Source organism: Panthera leo, chromosome D2 (genome assembly GCF_018350215.1).
Source record: "Panthera leo isolate Ple1 chromosome D2, P.leo_Ple1_pat1.1, whole genome shotgun sequence".
Taxonomy (NCBI): domain Eukaryota; kingdom Metazoa; phylum Chordata; class Mammalia; order Carnivora; family Felidae; genus Panthera; species Panthera leo.
Window position 1 is genome coordinate 8840356 of NC_056689.1, and position 18400 is coordinate 8858755.

The 18400-nt window shown below is 41.1% G+C and overlaps 1 protein-coding gene across 1 annotated transcript in view; it reads left to right on the forward strand.

Annotated features, from left to right (window-relative positions):
- Positions 1-1568: 1568 nt before the first annotated feature.
- The window catches only part of LOC122201675 (zinc finger protein 33B-like), a 75018-nt gene continuing 58186 nt past the window's right edge, over positions 1569-18400 (forward strand). The window contains 3 exon segments of the mRNA XM_042907557.1: positions 1569-1908; positions 7888-8198; positions 9327-9385. Coding sequence (XP_042763491.1) covers positions 9371-9385 — 15 coding nt within the window. The 5' untranslated portion in view covers positions 1569-1908; positions 7888-8198; positions 9327-9370.

Sequence of the window (18400 nt, forward strand, 5' to 3'; positions counted from 1 at the left end):
TTTTTTTATTTTTTTTTCATTTTTTATTTTACTTTTGGGACAGAGAGAGACAGAGCATGAACGGGGGAGGGGCAGAGAGAGAGGGAGACACAGAATCGGAAACAGGCTCCAGGCTCCGAGCCATCAGCCCAGAGCCTGACGCGGGGCTCGAACTCACAGACCGCGAGATCGTGACCTGGCTGAAGTCGGACGCTTAACCGACTGCGCCACCCAGGCGCCCCTCCCTTAGCTCATTTTAGATATGTTTGTGGATCACCAGGTTTAACCTCCAACTACTCATATATTTGTGTTATGACCATCTGTAATTTTTGGCCTTCCTGAATTTGCATTTGGATTGTACCAGCCAGTTAACTGTGCAAGGTCCAAACAGCAGTAAGAGCAGTCGGATTATTCGTGGCCACAAGAAAAGGTGATCAACAAATTAAGGTGTACATACCCTGGGTGTCCTGGGTGTGCACAGGCTTTGCAGGCTCTACTGAGGTAAAGCCAGTTAAGCAGTTTTGGGCTCCAGGAGACTAGGGTCCATTCCCTGTATTACTTCGTGATTTACTGGATCTCAGGCCCTCATCCTCAATGCCTTGGGTGGCAAATAAAGCAGTTCCCAAATCCCCTAGGTCTGGCCAGTCCTGTTCATGCTCTCCGTTTGATTTTTTCCATGTCCCAGCAGTACTGTGATATTTCTTTTCTGCACACTAATGAGTTTTGTTTGGAGAGCAATCATCATTAACGTCAAAGGTAAAAGGAACTGTAGTTGTTGGGTCTTGGCTATCATTCCCTATGTCAGGAGTATACTTGTAGCATGGCCTTTGCTTTGAGGTGGAATTTAAGTATCATGTTATCCTCTCTGCATCATTAATAACTGGAGTAAGGTGGACACTTTGAATTGCCCTGTGGGAATGGCTTAGTTGTATAGCTATGGAAGGGGGGTTTTCAAAGGATTTAGGGGAGCTCATAATGAAGTGAATGTTATGGTCATTTTTTATCGGGTGGAACACAGGCCATACGGTTCTTTAGTTTGTTTCCGTTTACTATGATCCTTCTTATATATTTTTTTTTTAATTTTTTTTTTTCAACGTTTTTTATTTATTTTTGGGACAGAGAGAGACAGAGCATGAACGGGGGAGGGGCAGAGAGAGAGGGAGACACAGAATCGGAAACAGGCTCCAGGCTCCGAGCCATCAGCCCAGAGCCTGACGCGGGGCTTGAACTCACGGACCGCGAGATCGTGACCTGGCTGAAGTCGGACGCTTAACCGACTGCGCCACCCAGGCGCCCCTGATCCTTCTTATATTTACTAGAGAATTTCGCTCCCAGGGATGCTTCTCTGTGTTTATGGCTTTTGACATCTCTAGCATATTGGTGACAAGAACTAATATTAAGAAGGTATTCGTTATAAAAATCAGAACAAAGTAGATTGGGCTAGATCATTAATAATCACGGAGATAATGATGGTCTATTATGGGACCTGACAGCAAACAATACAGGCTGAAGAAAAAAGAATTATTTAGAGTTGGGAAGCCTTTTTCTTTTCTTTTTTAAGTTTATTTATTTTAGAGAGCGAGTGAGCGAGGGGTAGAGAGAAGGAAAGAGGGAGGGAGAGAGAATCCCATGCGGGCTCTGCACTGTCAGCGTGGAGCCTGAAGTGGGCTGGAGTTCACCCGAGCTCAAAACTCTCAAACTCTCAAACTATGAGAGCACAACCTGAGCTGAAGTTGGTCGCTTAACCGACTCAGCCACCCAGATGCCTGGAGAACTCTTACTCTTTGAGGCTGCACTTATCTTGTGTCTCTGGAACAGAAGTCTCAGGCCCGTGAGTGGTTCACTGGAGTATCTGTTGTCATCTGGCACTGGTGGCATCTCCTTCTGGGTCTCTGGTGCAGACGCCTTCTTTACCATGGTGGATCTAAGGTACAACTCCCTCTAATTTTAAGGAGGGGTGTGTGGTTCCTAGTACTGGGTGGGGCCCTGTCCGTATAGGGTATAGGTGATTCTGAGGTGACCCACTTTTCCAAGTTTGAGGTACACCCAGTCCCCAGGGTAAAGCTTGATCTCCTTGGCTAGAGGGAGGCCGAAATTCCCGTATTTGTTGAGCATGTCCATCACCTGTCGGGGATTAAGTATATGCTTAGTGTCTACAGAAACCTCTGGGTCTGGAGGTAAAAAAAAATCAGAACCTTTTGGGAAGGGCCTCTTGTAAGTCATTTCAAATGGACTGAGCTTTAGTTTGCCCTTTGGGGCAGCTCTCATTCTGGTGAGAGCTATTGGTAGTATCTTTAGCCAGTTTTCCTGTGTTTCCTGGCATAACTTTGCCAGGGTGTTTTTCGGGGTTCTGTCAGCACATTCTGTCTTCCTAGAAGACTCAAGTCTCCAAGCAGATTGTCACCTCCACTTGATATTTAAGGTCTTGGCTATCTCAGAAATAATTATTGATGTAAACGTTGACCCGTTATTACTTCGGATTGACCGTGGCAATCCAAATCGAGGAACTATCTCTTATTACGGCCTTTCTTATTTCATTAGCTTTTTCTTTCCTACAGGAAAAGGCGTCAGTCCATCCAGTAAATGTATCTATACACTCCAGAAGGCATTTAATCCCTCCAGGGGCCATTGGCATTACAGTGAAGTCTGCTTGCCACGCCTCCCCTGGCATTGTCCCCCAGATTTGAGTTGCTCTAACCAGAGGGAGTACCTAAGGTCTGGTTTGTACATTTTGTCCAGCAATAGGCACATTGGTTTGTTATTTTCTCAATAATTTCTTTCACCTTCAGGATGCTCATGATCTTTATTAACCACAGGTATAAAGCTCCTTTACCATAATGGGTTGAGTCGTGTGCACTCTTAGGGAGGCCCCAGGCAGTCAGCTTGGGTACCCAGATTCTTCCATTGTTATTTATCATCCACCCTCTGATTAAGAGACCATTGGTAGCCCAATTTTAAGCCTCCTCTATCTCCTGGGGGTAGGTGGAGAAAACTTATTTAGTGATAGAGACAGAATTAGAGCTAGCTGCAAAATCTCCCTACTTGGCAACCCTTTTTGCGGCTGCATCAGCCAAATTATTTCCCTTTGTTATCTCTGAATTTCCCTTTGGATGGGTTCTACAATGAACCACTGCCGCTTCTTTAGGCTTCTGTACAGCTTCGAGCCGCCTGTGCATTTCCTTGCCATATTGAATTTCTCTATGTTTGCTGTAGTCCTCTTTCCCTGCAAGTGGCTCCATGGACATGCATTACAGAGAAGGCATATTTAGAATCAGTGTAAATGGTTAACACCTTGTCTTTACCCAACTGGAATGCTCTGGTTAGTGCGGTTACTGCTGCTGCCGTTTGGGCTGAGGTGCCTGGGCCCAGGCCTTTAGCTTCTCTAGGAGGGTTTAAGGGTACTACTGCATATCCTGCCTTCCTAGTCCATTTTGTGTAAAACTGATTTCTTCTGCACTGGATAGACAGGTTCACTCTTGAGATCTTTATGGCTAGAGTAAACTTGATCAAACACTTATGGACAATCATGGATAATCATCATCAGGGAGTAGGGTGGCTGGATTTAAGGTGTGACATGGCCTCAGTTGTGTCTGGGGGGCATCTCTCAGCATGGCCTGATACCATAGCATTCTGTTTTGGGACAGCCACTGATACATCCCTTGCTTTCCAGTAAAGTGGAAACCTGGTGTGGGGTCCAAACAGCCATAGGTTGGCACGTAGTTTTTCTTTTTTTATCAAGATACACTGCTACAGCTCTTAGGCAAGGGGGCCAACCCTTGGCCATCATGTCCAATTGCTTAGAAAAATATGCCACTGCTCTTTTTACAGGCCCAGCATTTGTTTTAATATCCCTACAGTTATTGGTTGCCTCTCATTAACATGCAAATCAAACGGCTTAAGATCTGGCAGTGTGAAGGCTGGAGCCTTCCTAAGCAGGGCTTTAAGTTTATTGAAGTCTTGGCCCCAGGACTTATCGCATGCAGATGAATCTGTTTCAGATCCCCAAAGCTTATTACTAAGAGGTTTTGCAGTCATCCCCAAAGCAGGACTCCAAACACGGCAAAAGCCAGCCATTCCCAAAGACTTATGCAGTTTGCGGGTTTTTGGCGGGGCTACCTGACATACTACCGTTTTTCTCTCTTGGAGGAGGCTTCGCTGTCGTCTTGAAATAAACCCCAAGTACTTTACAGGTTCCTTAGAAATTTGGGCCTTTTCCTTTGAGACCATATACCATGTCTGCCAGGAAATTTAACATGGATCAGCTGTTTTTGTCAGAAACTTTCTGGGTGGGACTAGTAATTGAAATATCATCTACATAGTATAATACAGTGCTGTTTTTCTAAATTTAACTCTCTTAAATCTCGTCCCAGAATTTTCCTAAAGATGGTGGGGGAACAGTTCAGCAGTACTGTTGTGTTTGATGGGAGCCAGGATCTTCCCACTCAAAAGCAAATAGTTCTTGGAATTTAGGATCTAGAGGGATGCAGAAAAAGGCACCCTTTAGACCTGACACAGTGTAATATTTGCCGTTACTCAGTAAGTTGGTCAGTAGAGTATAGGGATTGGGTACTATAGGATGTATGTCTCAAACAGCTTCATTGACAGCTCTGAGGTCTTGAATAAATCTGTATTCCCTACTTCTGGCTTTTTAATAGGTAAAATTGGGGTGTTACCTAGGGATCTACATGGCCTAATCAACCCCTGTGTTAAGAAGATCCCTTGTATAGCATCTGGTTTTAAAGGGTATTGCCTTACCTGGGGCCAGCAATCTAGCTGTCTCAATTTTACTTTTACAGATGGGGCGTTAATGGCATACCCCCACCTGCCCATACACCCAGACTTTTCCAGTTGACTTGGCTTAAGGTTTTTTTTTGGGGGGGGTGGGGATTTCCTTTCTTTTAAATACTGGCATATGTTGTAATAATGCCATGAATTCGGTTCCTTGGTATCTAGGGAGTTGAATTTGTAATTTGCCCTGTCCTGAACTTAGAGTGACCCCTGTTTTGGCTAAAATATCTCATCCTAAAAGAAGAATGGGACATTCTGGCACAGATAGAAAACAGCGTTTTAACATGTTTTATCTTATTTCACAAGTCAAAGCCTCTAAAAACTTTGGTATCTCCTTTTCCCGAGACTCCTTTTATATTACAGTTTTTGTTAGAAGGGCTACCCTTCTGGGTGTTCAGTACAGAGAAAGTAGCTCTGGAATCAGGTAAAAATTCAACTAGCTCTCCTCCTATTGGTAAGGTCACCTGGGACTCCTCGTAGGAGATGAGGATCTAATGGTCCAAGACCAGCTGGGGAGCCCCATGGCCCTCTCATACCTTCAGTGAGGGACAAGTGAACTGATTGAGCTTTGTGCTTCTTCCTTTCTTTCCAAGAGCAGTCTGAGCAATCCTGTTTCCAGTACCCTTCCTGCTTACAGTGTGCACATTGATTGTCACCTTCCTGCTTCCAGTACCCTTCCTGCTTACAGTGTGCACATTGACCCCAACTTTGTTTCTGGTCTCTTGGTCCGCGGAGGGGGCTGGGAGCACTCACCCTCGGGGTGTCTTTCCTTCTCTTCTGTAGGCTGGAGAGCTATCATCAAAGGAGACCTTGCTTTCTCATTTTCTGGTCTTAACGTCTTCCATCACATTCTTTCTATTGAACACCTTGAAAGCTAGTTCTAGAAGCTGAGGGGTTAGTTTTGAGACTCACTGCCAAATTCTGGAGTTTCCTTTGAATGTCTGGAGCAGGTTGAGGTATGAACTAGGTTATTAAGGACCATATAAACTATGCTGAGTCTCGGGGTCCCAGTTTGTATTTCATCTTGAGCAATTTTGCAGCCTTTCCGTAAAGGCTAATGGATTCTCATCTGTCCCGTGTTGAATCTCCCTTAAATTTAAGGGACCAATTTATATGAGATATGCTTATCTCCTTCATAGCTTTTTATAAATATAATTTATTGTCAAATTGGCTTACATACAACACCCAGTGCTCATCCCAACAAGTGCCCTCCTCAATGCCCGTCACCCACTTTCCCTTCTCCCCCAGCCCCCATCAACCCTGTTTGTTCTCAGTATTTAAGAGTCTCTTATGGTTTGCCTGCCTCCCTCCCTCTCTGCTTGTAACTTTTTCTTTTTTCTTTCTTTCTTTTTTTTGTCCCTTCCCTTCTCCCATGGTCTTCTGTTAAGTGTCTCAAGATCCACATATAAGTGAAAACATAGGATATCTGTCTTTCTCTGACTGACTTATTTCACTTAGCATAATATCCTCCAGTTCCATCCACGTTGCTGCAAATGGCATGATTTTATTCTTCCTCATTGCCAAGTAGTATTCCATTGTATATATAAACCACACCTTCTTTAACCATTCATTAGTTGATGGACATTTACGGTCTTTCCATAATTTGGCTATTGTTGAAAGTGCTGCTATAAACATTGGGGTACCTGTGCCCCTATGCACCAGCACTCCTCCATAGCTTTTAAGAAAAGCCCTGATATGCCCTAAACTTTGTCTCCCATCATGGGAGTGGGGATCCCACTCAGGGTCAGCTCTTACCACTGCTGCCTCGTTCGGTCTTCGAGGATTTGATCCTGGCTGATTATCAGCTTCTTGTCTGGCTTATGCTAACAAAGCAAATTTCTCTCGTTAAGACAGTGGTTAGCAAAGCTTGAATATCTGCCTACATTGGATTGTTGGTAGAAAAGACATCCTGCATTAAATTTGTAAATTAATCAGGTCAGCCCATAGCCCTATAGTGTGTGCCTTCCAGTTATACAGGTCTGAGGTAAAAAATGGGATGTGGACATTATAGAGACTCCTGTCTCTTTCAGACTCCATCGGTCTCTGTCTGTCTCAATGGGAACATCCCATCCCTGGCTTAAAATTGATCCCTAATCTGGTAGTGCTATCTGGCAAAGGAGGATAAAGGGATACAGGAGACATAGGGGAAAGTTTGAGGAGGTTAGTCAAGGTTTAAGGGCTGGTGCTTATAAAACTGGGGGAGCCAAGGCCTGAGTACCAGAGGAATAAGGCAGAGGCTGATTACGATCTAACGACTTGGAGGAGATGGCAATCTGGGCAAAGATTCCCCGACTTTAGGTTTTCTGGAGCAGGTCTTCTCCATCAGAGAATATAGGAAGCATTTTTAGGGTTTTAGGTTCAACCGTCATTTTCCAAATCTTAGAATTCCTTTGCAACCCCACCTTTTGATACAATGCCATAAAACACCATATGAAATCTCTTCTCATTTTCTCTCTTTTACAGAATAAGCTCAGAAGAAAGTCCTATGTTTTCAGGTTAAGGGAGGGTATTTGAATAAATGCTTTCCATTTCTGGAGGTTATAGCCCAACGGCCTCTCCTTCAGAATAGAATTCATCCCTCCCATATTCTGGGATTCTTTCTTAGGGTTTCCTCTTACCCTCCACAAAGTAATTTATAATGGTTAGTGGTGACACAAATGCCATGCAACCTCACCCACAATATGTATGAGACTCGGTTGACTTAAAACCAGGCTCACAAGGAGAGAAAGTTAATGCTAAGGCGTCTGAGTGCGTGTGGGTAGTTGTGCCTTACAGAGTAGCGGCTGGGGCACAGGCTGCCTCTTCCATCCCCTCAGTGTCCAGGTGGTCCCAAAGGATTTATTGGCAGAGTGACTCAGGGAGAACCTGGTTTAGATTCAATAACTCAAGGCACACTTCCCTTTTTAAGAGGAAAAACAGAGCAGTACAGGTGTCCCCAACAGACAGATCAAACGGGTCAAACGGGTAAGATGGAGATATCCTTTACCATGACTGATTCTAGACTAGTCTCAGATGGGCCACTTTCTCGTTTGCCAGGCTGAGGCACTCAGCCTCTGAGTGGCCAGGTCTTGTCCTGTGCCACTCAGGGATGTCTGCACCCGACTCTAATTGAGTGTTCAGTCCCCCAGAGTGTTTACTGGAGAGGCCCTGTTCTTAACTGACTGCCGGCCTGCCAGGCTTTGTGAGACAACTCAAAGAAGATGCTCTTCTAGTCACACCATAGGATCCATACCACCTACCTACCTCTGTGGAGAGATTTCAGAGCAAGAGGCTCAGGGCAGCCACAGTTCTTCAAGGGGTCAGCAGCATCAGTCCAGAGGCACAGACCGCACAAAGGGAGAGTCCCCTCCAAGAATTCCTCTCCCAGTCCCCAGGGTGGATGCGTGAGCCCGGATGAACCGCTGCCAACTGCTCCATCGGTGGGGAACCAGGTAAGCAGACGGCAGGACCTCAGAAGGACAACAGTCCCATCTGCATTGCCAGATTTGTAACCCAAGTAACAAGAGTTTGCTCCTTGGTGTGTCCCAGATAGAAACTACATCAGGTGGAGTTGTTGCACAAAGAGGGCCATGGGGAGTGACTTCCAAAACCTGATTCCCCAAGCAAAGGTAAATGGGTTCCTCTGTTTAGGAATAGGATGAATATTTAGATAGGGAAGCCTCGTCCGCCACAGCTCACACACACACACACACACACACACACACACACACACACACTCACACACACTCTCTCTCTCTCTCTCTCTCTCTCTCACTCACTCACTCTCTCTCGCACGCACTTTCACTTTAATAAACTTTCCCACTGTGTTGTGTCTGTCCTTGAGTTCTTTCTTGTGATGACACCAAGAACCTTCGGCGACATCTTTGGGAGGGCTCTGGGGTCAAGGTTCCATGGCCCAGGATCTCCCCAGTTCACCCAGCAGCAATTTCTATATATCCCATGTTAATTTTCCCTATTTTTAACATCTTACGTAAGTGTGGTACATTTGTCCCAATTAATAAGCCAATGAAGTCTGTATTTTCTCATATTTTCTCAGTTTTTCTGTAATGTTCTTTGTTCTGTGTTCCTTTCTAGGATACTGTACTACATTTAGTAGTCTTATCTGCTTAAGAGCCTCATGGCTGTGATCAGTTTCAAAACTCTCACTTCCTAATTAATTTCCTTCCTTTTACTCATATCTCAGTTCTCTAGGCTATTTATCTATCAGTATGGTAAAAATACTATATTTCTTCCCAACTCTATGCAGTGACATCATGTGGGTAGTTTGAAATTGGCCATGGCAGGAGTATTTATGCCTCCAAAATTGGCAAAAAAATCAGAGCTTTTTTAAAAAAAAAATTTATTTATTTTTTTGAGAGCCTGTTATTAGATATTTTCCTCTGTTGGCACTACCTCTGTGTGGCCGTCTCTTTTCAGGAGCCAATAGGACAGTGTCCCATAGGAAGGCATTTTACCCACTGGTGTACAGAGTATTTGTAGGCAGGTAAATCCAGGAGCTGTAGGGGAGGCAAGATGTAGGGGAGTCATTTATGACTCATCTCTGTTTTGTTACTTCTCAGTTGTATCTGCACAGGACTCTATGCTTTTGTAAGAACGGCAGAAAATGGACAAATCCCGGGTGAGTTGTTTTTTATTATTATTTCCTACTTTGTTTACATTAGATCTTCTGAATAAGGTATAACCATTAAGATGTAAATGTAGAAATAGGTACATGTCAACTTAGGAGGAAATATGGAGTAGCAGATTAGTAGCAGAGCTAAGGGCACTGTGTGGCGGTAACCTTCAAGTGCTTGAAGTTTCTATGCTGAGCTCTACATTTGTCTTGGATAGCAGTAGCAACCATTACTATAGGAAGTAGCAAACATTCTTACAGGAAGTGCAATGAAAATAAGAATAAACCATAATGATTCTCAATGGGTCATAAAGACTGTCCTGAAACTGAAGTCTGAGAACATGGTAGAAAGAGAGGACATATTGCCAAAGCATAACTGGTTTAGATTATCAAGAGATCATACTACTCCGATCTAAACAATGAGCTGTTCATGGTCCACTCAAATCTGGGATAAAACCTTCTAGTATCTTGAGAAGTGATGAAGGGCAATAGAAATAATTTACTGTAACTCTTCACGAAAATGGTTTTGGTTTTTGTTTAGAATTTCATGTGCCGGTTTTCAGCAGGAAGTTCAAATTATATTCCCTGGAAAATATTTCTGCACCTCATGTTTCCATTTTAACCCATTGCGTGCAATTTTGGTTCTTTCCCACCACCTGCCTGAATTTGTTCTGGTGAAAATTCACCAGTGAATGTGATCTTATTGCTTGGCAACATTTCTTCTTTTCCAATAAAGCATTTAATATTGTAAATTTCCATCTAAGCACTACTTTAGTTGCATCTCACAAGTTTTTGTAAGTTGTGTTTTCACCTTGATTCCACGTAAAATATTTTCTATTTCCTTTGAAACTTCTGTTCAACCCTGGGGTTATGTAGAATTGTGTTATTTAATTCCCAAGTAATTGGAGATATCCAGAGATTTTTCTGTTACGGATTTCTAGTTTGGCCAACAAACATAATATGTATGATTTCCTTCCTTGTAATTTCATCGAGATTTGTTTTATGGCCCAGAATACAGTCTATTTTGATGACTATCCCATTTGCACTTAAAAATAAAGTATATTCTACAGTTGTGGGGTGGCATGTTTGGTAAATGTCACTTAGGTTTAGTTAAGTGATGGTGTTGTTTAGGTCTTCTGTAGTCTTTCCAATTACCTCTTTACTTCTGTTAATTACTGAGAGAAATATTGAAGTCTCCGACTATATTACTCTGTTTCTCCTTTCAGTCTTATCAGTGTTTACCTCATATTTTGAAGATCCTTTGATAGGTGATATATATTTGATTTTGTCTGGGAAAATTGACCCTTTATCATTAAAGTAATGTGCCTACCTATCTTTGATAATATCTCATATAGTCTATTTTGTCTGATGTTAACATAGCTACTCCAGCTTTCTTTGGATTATTGTTTGTGTTGTATTTCTCCATTTATCTTTTTTTTTTAAATTTTTTTAATGTTTATTTATTTTTGAGAGAGAGAATAAGACAGAGCGTGAGTGGGGTAGGGCCAGAGAGAGGGAGACACAGAATTGGAAGGAGGCTCCCAGCTCTGAGCTGTCAACACAGAGCCCAATGTGGGGCTCAAACCACGAACCGTGAGAACATGACCTGAGCCGAAGTCGGACACCCAACCGACTGAGCCACCCAGGCGCCCCATCCATTTATCTTTAATGTATGTATTTTTATGGGTAAAGTTGAGTTTCTTCTAGACAGTATGTAATTTGTCCTACTTTTTTAAAAATCCAATCTGACAATCTCTTTATCTGGTATGATCAGAATATCCACATTTAAAAATTGATTATTGACATGGTAGGTTAAAATCTTCCATTTTGCTAGCTATTTTTCTATTTGTTCTTTATCTTTGTCTTTTTCTTTTCTTGGATTTTAGTTGAGTGTTTTCTATTATTCCATTTTATCCTTGCTATTAACTTATTATTTATACCTCTTTTTTTAAGTTTTAAAATAGCCAAGGACTTGGGTGCCTGGGTGGCTCATTTGGTTGAGTGTCTGACTTTGGCTCAGGTCATGATCTCACCTTGAGTTTGAGCCCCGCATCGGGCTCTGTGCTGACAGCTCAGAGCCTGGAGTCTGCTTTAGATTCTGTCTCCTTCTCTCTCTACCCCTCTCCGCCCCTCACTCTCTCTCTCAAAAATAAACATTAGGGGCGCCTGGGTGGCGCAGTCGGTTAAGCGTCCGACTTCAGCCAGGTCACGATCTCGCGGTCCGTGAGTTCGATCCCCGCGTCGGGCTCTGGGCTGATGGCTCGGAGCCTGTTTCCGATTCTGTGTCTCCCTCTCTCTCTGCCCCTCCCCCGCTCATGCTCTGTCTCTCTCTGTCCCAAAAATAAATAAAAAAAAAAAAAAGTTGAAAAAAAAAAAAAACATTAAAAAAAAATTTTTTTTAAATAGCCAAGGACTTATAACACACATTTTTAATCAGATTTATTGATTTAAACCAAATATTAAACCACATGATGGATATAGTATAATGACCAGACAACAGTATATTTCCCAGTTCTTCCTTCCTGCCCTTTGTGTTATTTTTTACTTTACTTTAACATATTTTATTTTTTACTTTAACCTATGCTATGTACACATAGTACAATTCTACTATTTTTCCTTTAGACAGTTTAGCAACCTACAGCCCCTGTGCAACCACCAGTTTGTTTTCCATGTTTATGGGTCTGTTTCTCTCTTTTTTGTTGTTGTTAGGAGTCTTTTTTTTTCTGTTGTTTGCTCGTTTTTTTAGATTCTACATGTAAGTGAAATATAAATGAAATTATATGGTATTTGTCTTTCCCTGTCTGATTTCACTTAGTATAATACTCTCTAGGTTCAACCATGTTATCACAAATATGCAAGCTCTGATTCTTTTTTGTGGCTGAGTCATATTCCATTGTGTATATATACTACATCTTTATCCATTCATTCATCAGTGGACACTATTGTTGCTTCCATATCCTGGCAATTGTAAATAAATACGGGAGTGCACATATCTTCTTGAAGTAGTATGTTTGTTTTCTTTGGGGGGATACCCAGTAGTAGAATTACTGGGTTGTATAGTCTTTCTATGTTTAATTATTTGAGGAACTTGTAGATTGCTGTGCATAGTATGAAAAACAGTGGTGGCAACGCTTTACTTTCCCACCATTCTGCCCACTTTTTGCTTGGATTATTTAGGTTTTTTAATGTTTTTAAGAATGCTTTATATATTTTGGATATTAACCCCTTATCAGACTTGTCATTTGCAAATATTTTCTCCCTTTTATTTGGCTGCCTTTTTATCTTGTTGTTGGTTTCCTTCACTGTGCAAACGCTTTTCAGTTTGATGTATTTCTGTTTATTTTTGCTTTTATTTCCTCTGCATAAGGAGATTGATCCAGAAAAGTATTGCTAAAGTCGATATCCAAGATATTACTGTCTGTATTTTCTTTTCAGAGTTTTATGGTTTCAAGTTTTACATTTGGGTCTTTAATCTATTTTGAGATTATTTTTGTCTGTAGTGGTCCAGTTTCTTTCTTTTGTGTGTAGCTGTCCAGTTTTCCTGGCAGCATTTATTGAAGCAGATGTCTTCCCCATTTTATATTTTTGCCTCCATTGTCATAGATGAAGTGGTAGTGTGTGTGTGTGTGTGTGTGTGTGTGTGTACACGTACACACACACAGACACGCACATACACATATAGGTTTATCTCTGGACTCACAGTTCTGTTCCATTGACCTACGTATGTATTTTTGCAACAGTATCATACTGTTTTGATTACTCTGTCTTTGTAGTATTTCTGGAAATTTAGGATTGTGATACCTCCAGCATTGTTCTTTCATGACATTGCTTTGGCTATTTGATATCTTTCATGGTTCCATACAAATTTTAGGATTTTTTGTTCTAGTTTTGTGAAAAACAGTATTGGTATTTTGATAGGGATTGCAGATCTGTACATTGCATTGCATAGTATGGACATTTTATTTTAATTTTTTTTAATGTTTATTTTTGAGAGAGAGACAGAGCATGAGAGGGGGAGGGGAAGAGAGAGAGCAAGGGAGACACAGAATCTGAAGCAGGCTCCAGGCTCTGAGCTGTCAGCACAGAGCCCGACTTGGGGCTCGAACTTACAAGCTGTGAGATCATGACCTGAGCCGAAGTCGGATGCTCAACCGATTGAGCCACCCAGGCGCCCCGTTTTCTGTTTTGTTATTAACGCAACAGATTTATGTGATTGATTTTGTATCCTGCAACTTTACTGAATTCATTTATTAGACCTAATAGTTTTTTGCTGGGGTTTTTAGCTTTTTCTATATGTAGTATTATATCATTTGCAAGTACTGACAGTTTTATTTCTACCTTACCAATTCAAATGCCTTTTATTTCTTTTACTTGTCTGATTGCTATGGTTAAGAATGCCAGTACTATGTTGAATAAATTGATGAGAGTGGACATTCTTGTCTTGTTCCTGATCTCAGGGCAACAGCTTTCAGATTTTCACCACTGACTATGACATTGATTGATTTGTGTATATTGAACCATCCTTCCATCCCTGGAAGAAATCCCACTTGATTGTGGTGAATGATTTTTTGAATATATTGTTGGATTAAGTTTACTAGTATTTTGCTGAGGATTTCTTTTTGTGTGTGTCTTTGTCTGGTTTTTCTATCAGACTAATGCTGGCTTCAGAGAGTAAATTAGGAAGCATTCCTTCCTCTTCTGTATTTTGGAATAGTTTGAGAAGGATAAGTATTAAGTCTTTAAATGCTTGGTAGAATTCATCTGTGAAGCCATCTGGTCCTGGTCCTGGACTTGTGTTTGTTGGGAGTTTTTTTTTTTTTTTTTAATTTATTTTTGACAGAGAGCTTGCATGAGTCAGGGAGGGGCAGAAAGAGAGAGCATCCCAAGCAGATTCCATGGTGTCAGTGCTGACCCTATTGCGAGGCCTGATTCTGTGAACTATGAAATCATGACCTGACCAGAATCAAGAGTCGGATGCTTAACTGACTGAGCCACCCAGGTGCCTCTGTTGGGAGTTTTTTGACTTCCAGTTCAGTTTCATTTCTAGTAATTTTTTTACCAGGTTTTTCTATTTCTTCCTGATTATGTCTCGGAAGATTGTATGTTCTAGGAATTTATTCATTTTTTTCTAGATTGTCCATTTTTTCTAGGTTGTCCAGTGTAACTTTTATAGTAATATAATCCTTTGTACTAATGTGTCATTTTTAACTTAGCTTCATTTCTGATTTTATATGTTGGAGTCTTTTCACGTTTTTTTCTTGATTAGTCTGGCTAAAGGTTTATCAATTTTGCTTATTTTTTCAGAGGACCAGCTCTTAGCCTCATTGATATTTTCTTTTTGTTTCTTTTTAGTCTTTATTTCATTTATTTCTGCTCTGATCTCTATTATTTCCTTCTTTTGTGCTAACTTTTGGGTTTGTTTTTCTTTTTCTAGTTCCTTTAGATGTTGGATCATTTATTTGAGTTACTTCTTGATTTTTGAGATAGGTCTTTATTACTATAAATTGCTCTTAGTATTGCTTTTGCTGTGCCTCAAAGATTTAGGACTGTTGTGTTTTCATTTCTGTCCAGATATTTCTTGATTTTGTCTTTGATTTCTTCATTGATCCATTGGTTGTTTGGTAATATGTTATTTAGACTTACATTTAGATTTTACATATTTGTGTTTCTTCTAGTTTTTTTCTTGTAACTGATCTCTAGTTTTATCCTTTTTTGGTTGGAAGAGATACTTGATAGGATTTCATTCATCTTTAAATTGTTGAGACTTGGCTTTGTGGTCCAGCATGTGATCTGTCCTGGAGAATGTTCCATGTGCACTTGAAAAGAATGTGTATTCTGCAATTTGTGGGTAGAATGTTCTGTAGATGCTGTTGTGTCCATCTGGTCTAATGTGTCATTCAAAGCCACTGTTCCCATATTGATTTTATGTTCTAGCGATCTATGCATTGATGTAACCGAGTTGTTGTAGTCTCCTACCATGGTATTAGTGTCAGTTACTCTTTTCATATGGTAATATTTCCCTTATGTGTTTGGATCCTCTTTACATTGGGTGAATATATTTTTTCAATTGTTATATCCTTTTGTTGGGTTTGATCCACATCCCTTTGTTATTGTGTAATGACTGTTTTTGTTTTTTGTTACCGTCCTTGTTTTAAAGTGTATTTTGTTTGATTTTGATAATCCCTGGTGCTTTTAGAATTATTATTTCATTTGCTTAAAGTATTTTTTCCATTCCTTCACCTTCAGTATCTTTGTTTCTTTAGTTCTGAAGTGAGTCTTTTGTAGGGAGCATATAGTTGGGTCTCGTTTTTTTTATCCATTAAGTGACCCTATGTCTTTTTATTGGAACATTTAGTTCATTTACACTTAAAGTAATTGTTGATAGGTATGTACTTACTGCTGTTTTGTTAATTGTTTTCTGGTTGTTTCGTAGTTGTTTTCTGTTCCTTTCTTCTCCTGCTCTCTTTCTTTGTGGTTTGATGGTTTTCTTTAGTGTTTTGCGTGGATTCCTTTCTCTAAGTTTTTTTGTGCATCTGTTAAATGTTTTCAGTTTGTGTTTACCATGGGGTTCAGGTACAATATCCTATGTGTATGGTACTCTATATTATGTTGAAGGTCGCTTAAATTTGAACATATTATAAAAGCACTAAATTTTTTCTCCCTCTTCTGTGTTTTACGTATGTGATGTCACATACCTTTTTATTTTGTGTATCACTTGAGTAATTTTTGTAGATATAATTGATTTTGCTATTTTTGCATTTTAACTTCCATAGTGACTTTATAAGTAACTAATCTACTACCTTTACATATGTTTGCTTTTACTAGTGAAATATTTTTCTTTCCTACTTCTACTTGTGACCTTTTGTCTCCACTTAAAAGAGTTCCTTTAAAATTTCTTTTGAAGCTGGTTTAGTGGTGATGAACTCTTAACTTTGTTTTCTTTTGAAAACTCTTTATCTCTTCAATTCTAAGTGATAGTGTTTCTGGGTAGAATATTCTTTTTTGTAGGTTTTTTTCTTTACAGCACTTTGACTACATCATACCAGTCTCTTCTGGCCTGTAAAGTTTCTGCTGAAAAATCAGTGATAGCCTTATGGGGTTTTTGTTATGTGTAACTGCTTTCCTCTTGCTGCTTTTAAGACTATCTAGGGGCGCCCGGGTGGCTCAGTCGGTTAAGCGTCCGACTTCGGCTCAGGTCATGATCTCACAGTTCGTGGGTTCGAGCCCCATGTCGGGCTGTGTTCTGACAGCTCAGAGCCTGGAGCCCATTTCAGAATCTGTGTATCCTCTCTCTCTCTGCCCCTCCCCTGTTCATGCTCTGTCTCTGTCTCAAAAATAAAAAATAAACAGTAAAAAAAAATTAAAAAAAGACTATCTTTTATCTGATTTGTGTCAATTATGTGTCTCAGTGTGGGCCTCCTTGACTTCATCTTGTTTGGGGCTCTCTGCATCCTGGACCTAGGTGTCTTTTTCCTTCTCCAGATTACAGAGGTTTTCAACTATTATTTCTTCAAATAATTTTTCTGCTTCCTTGTCTCTCTTTTTGGGTACTTCTATAGTATAAATGTTACTTGGCTTGATGATGTCACAGAGCTCTTTCAACTTACCTTCAATTTTTTCTTACACTTTTTTATTTTTGCTGTTTGGCTTGGTTGCTTCTGTTACTGTCTTCAGGATTGCTGATCCATTCTTCTACGTCCTCTAATCTATTGTTGAAGAAGTATTCTAATGTATTTTAAATTTCAGTTATTCTATTCAGCTCTGAGTAGTTCCTTTTCATATTTTATATTTCATTGTTGAAGTTTAGGTTACTTCATTCACTCTTCTCTCAAGTTTGGTATCTTTATGACCATTACCTTGACCCATATGTGGCACATTGGCTTATGTTTGTTTCAGTTAGCTCTTTTTCTGTTGTTTTGTCTTGTTCTTTCAAATTTTATTTAAAAAAAAAAATTTTTTTTTTAACGTTTCATTTATTTTTGAGACAGGGAGAGACAGAGCATGAACAGGGGAGGGTCAGAGAGAGGGAGACACAGAATCTGAAACAGGCTCCAGGCTCTGAGCCGTCAGCACAGAGCCCGACGCAGGGCTCGAACTCACAGACTGCGAGATAATGACCTGAGCTGAAGTTGGTCGCTCAACCGACTGAGCCACCCAGGCACCCCTCAAATTTTATTTTTAATGTTTATTCGTTTTTTGAGAGGCAGAGAGACACAAAGCACAAGCAGGGGAGGGGCAGAGAGAGAGGTAGACACAGAACCTGAAGCAGGCTCCAGGCTCTGAGCTGTTAGCACAGAGCCTGACACGGGGCTGAACTCACAAACCGCGAGATCATGACCTGGGCTGAAGTCAGATTCTTAACTGACTGAGCCACCCAGGTGCCCCTGTCTTGTTCTTTACTTTGGAACATATTCCTCTGTCTCCTCATTTTGTCTACCTGTCTGTTTCTATGTAATAGGTGGGTCAGCTATGCCCATCCTCGTCTTGAAAGTACTGGCCTTGTGTAGATAGGGTTCTTTTCCCTGTTGTGCAGTCCCTCTGGTCACTAGAACCAGATGCTTCAAGGGTGTCCTATTATTGCTGAGCTGTGATTGCTGTGAGCATGCTGATAGGTGTATCTTGCACTCTGTTCAGCTACCTGTAATGACCCGCTTTGCCTGCTGCATGCACACTGGGGTGGGAATCTTTCTCCCTGTCTAGCCAAGAGGCTTAGCTGCACCATGCCAGCTTGCTCACAGGTTGAGCCAGTACTCAGCCTGATTGTCTGCATTTAGCTGCTGGGACAGCTTGGGTGCAGTGATCACAGCTCCCTGCACGGCCAACTGAGAGTCTCGGCTGCTTGAGCTGTAGGTGCGTTGGTGTGTGCGGTTAGCTCCCCACCTCCCCAGGGCTTGAGGCACTTTCCTCACCGGGGCTGCCTGCCAGGTGGGTGGGCTGGGAGCGGTTTTGGAGAAGCACCCTCCTGGGTGGGTTGATGGAGTAGGTCTTTAGAGGAGCACTGGGTGGAGTACATTGTGGTAG